General features: G+C 33.5%; 1 protein-coding gene across 1 annotated transcript; it reads right to left on the bottom strand.

Annotated features, from left to right (window-relative positions):
• Nucleotides 1-995: 995 nt before the first annotated feature.
• Nucleotides 996-2,373, bottom strand: LOC145087825 (transcription factor TCP20-like). The gene has a single exon (XM_079025902.1). The coding sequence runs from the start codon at nt 2,217-2,219 to the stop codon at nt 1,278-1,280; it is 942 nt and encodes a 313-aa protein (XP_078882028.1). The 5' UTR covers nt 2,220-2,373; the 3' UTR covers nt 996-1,277.
• Between the last annotated feature and the right edge of the window lie 870 nt (nt 2,374-3,243).

Here is a 3,243-nt window from a genome sequence, read left to right as displayed (position 1 = left end):
AGTCACAAAAATTTATGCCTTCGTACATAAACCAATATGAAATTGAGAATTGATGGAAAGAGACTCTCAATGACATGACGTTAGGATTATTGGGTTAAATGTGCGATGTATTATGTATAGTCAAGATAGAATAAGGGACCACCCGTGACTCTTTTTATTTCCATACTATAGACCATTATTGTTGCCAAATAAATTGAGTGTCCGGTTGAATTTATTTATGATCGTAGAAAAATTAAATACATCAATTTCAAACTTCAAACGTAATAACTCGAACCTGCAAAACTCTTGATGACTCACATGCCTAGACTAAACCGAAGACTTGATCGTTTCAGCCCCTAGTCATGATTCAACTCTGGTTACCACAACCCATAATCTTAAGATCTTACAACAAACCAACAAGTTTGTTTCGGATGATATATTTACAGAAATAGTCAAAGAGTTTTGTACTCTATAAAACTTTTCGTTTCAATACAGATCGTTGTCCGTCTGCTTTACGTCGATATGTATTGACTTTTTTATCTTAATAAAATTCTGATAAATAAACATAATGAAATAAAAGAATATAGATTAGGCTCCTTGTTGTACAGGACTTCCATGTTAGCCATCATGTGGGCCCATAGTGTACTCTCGTATAAGTGGATGTGTTACGAAAGCGGGGGATTGCTGAAAGAATAACAGATTACAGGTCCTAAAGACATGACACGGAACCACACCCGATTTCCGAAATACAACATAGCTATTTACGCCGACACGCTAACCTCTAATTAGTAACTCCAACTAAACATTTTTGTTAATGACTTGAACATAAAGAGTAGAAAGAAAGCAACGTACTCCTTTAAGATGTTTCCTCAAAACACACATATATATTAACAAGGGGTAGTATTGTATGCTGCTACTAGAGTAAAACACACATCTGAAACTAAACAAGAAAGGTCTTGATTGATTCGCCCTGCAAAACCAACATGCCCTATCGTCCCCACCAATATATATGTATATACGATATCAAGAAATATGTATTTAAATGGAAAAACAAAGCTATAAGATTTACAGAAAGAAAAAGGATGGTGTCAGAGAGGGGAAACCCCAAAAGCACCTGCTAATATACAACTGTTTTTTTTTTTTTGATACTGATGAAGCTCTGAAACATCTTTATCAGTCTCTTTTACTCTCTTTTCTTTTTTAGGCAAATTATACAATACAACACAGAAACCCCATGATCCAAAAGAGCTGAAAGATTTGGGTTTCATTTTTCATTATAATAGCTTGATCTGAAAGTTCTACTGACCCTCTGAACCTTGAGAATTATCATCCTTTGAAGACTGTTGTTGTTGGTGGTGCTGGTGCATTCTAGCTTGACTCATATGGTAAATCTGGTTCAAAGCTTGTTGATTTAGAACCCCAATATGAGCATCTTGAGAGAGGCCGAGTTCTAACCCCGGAAGCTGCTGTTGATGATGATGATTGCCTAAAATCGAAGAAAAACTCATCGGACCCAAATTGGAAGTGGGCAAGTCAAACCCTGAAAATGCAATTTTTTGTAAATAATTGGAGCTTTCGTTGCCGAGATTGTTAGCAGATGGACCAGATGACGATGAAGAAGAATGAAACCCAAATCCGGATGTGGGTATGGCGGGCCATAGAGCCGGAGATGTAGCCATGTGGTTTGTGGGTCTACCTACCCCCAAATTCCCACCAACTAATGGCCAATTGGTCCTACTATTTTCATCAATTTTGTGTTGCAATCCGACTGAAATGGAAGCTCCGAGTGAAGCTGCACCTGCTGCCCCCATCGCGGAAGCAGGGATGGTTCCGGTACCGGTGGCGGCGATGATCGACGGCTCCGCCTGCTGTAACAACCACTGAATGGTTTCTCCATCAGATTTGTGACCTAATTCTCTCGTGAGTTGAAAAATCCTCGCCGCACAAAGTGCAGGCATCCTTATCCGACGACCACGACCTTCAACTTTGGTGTGCCGGTCTTTGTTGGAACTTCGTTTGACTGATAATTGTGGTTGTTTTTTGGCTCCACCGTCTTCTTTTTCTTTTTCCGCGACTACGATTTGTAAATCTTTGATTTCTGAACAAGACTTGTTGTTGTGATCAGCCATGGTGGTGGTGGTGGTGGTGGGTTGTGGGAGAGTCAAAAAACTGGAAACTTGGTGTGGCTGCTGAGGATGATGATGATGATGATGATGATACTGTGAGCCCTTGGGATCCATCAAAAACTGTGTTGGGTGTTGTTTAATAGATAGATATTATTAATAAATGATGGCCAACACTTTGAGAAGGTTTGATTGAAGAATAAGACCTGAATGCTCTTGATGTGTGTGGGTTTCGCTGTTTTTGGCCAAATAAAACAAAGACAGAAGTGTAAATGTTCTTAAAAGGAAGGGCAGTATTGTAATTTCCAATGTAAGATAAATCAATGCTAGTACTGATATCAAATTTGGAGTAATTCTATTTAATATTTATCTGCTCTAAAAAAATAAGGTGTTCTATCATATCTTCTTTTTTTTTTTTATACATATCTTCTTTTAAATATGACATGTTCTAAAAATTTTAAATTTTCTATTTCCATTTGTTATTTTTCATTTTATTAAATTAAAATTCCACATTTAATATGTAAAAAAATATATATGTAAGATATTTATTAGAAATAATTTATATATGTAATGTATTCAATACATTAAATCCTCACTAATTTTAATAATTCAAAATTTTTCTTATTTTTTATATAAATTCAAACTTTTTAAATTGTTAAAATTTCATATTTATTTTTTTTAAATAAACTAATATAATATATGAGTTTCACACCTAGTTCATATTATAAATAAGTTAATTTTTAATTTTTATATTGATTTTTTAAGTTTAAATTTATATATATCTAACTTATTTATTTTGTTACAAATTATTTAAAAAATTGATTTAATTGACTATTAAGGTTTTATTTTAAGACCAAAACATATATCATCCTTTCACCTTTCACTTTTTTTTATATTATTTTTCAAAACTTAAGAAATTGTCATTTTTTACTTATCATTTTTTTATTTTTACTTTTAAAATATATTTTATTCCGATATTATATCTTTTTTTAGAGAATTAAAAACCTTAAATTTTAATATATTTTTTGGTATATATAATTAATTAAATACTATAAAAACCGAAAAAGAAAAAAAGGAAACATATGGTTGCCCAATCAAAGAATGAGAGAGAGTGAAAGGAAGCTACCCGTGCAGGGATAAC

Source organism: Lactuca serriola, chromosome 2, assembly GCF_051521515.1.
Source record: "Lactuca serriola cultivar US96UC23 chromosome 2, Lser_US96UC23_V15, whole genome shotgun sequence".
NCBI lineage: Eukaryota > Viridiplantae > Streptophyta > Magnoliopsida > Asterales > Asteraceae > Lactuca > Lactuca serriola.
This window is presented reverse-complemented; position numbering and strand designations above follow the sequence as displayed.

Bases quoted from the DNA above. Each gene is read 5' to 3' on its own strand.
- LOC145087825 (XM_079025902.1), bottom strand. From the start codon at position 2,219: ATGGATCCCAAGGGCTCACAGTATCATCATCATCATCATCATCATCCT.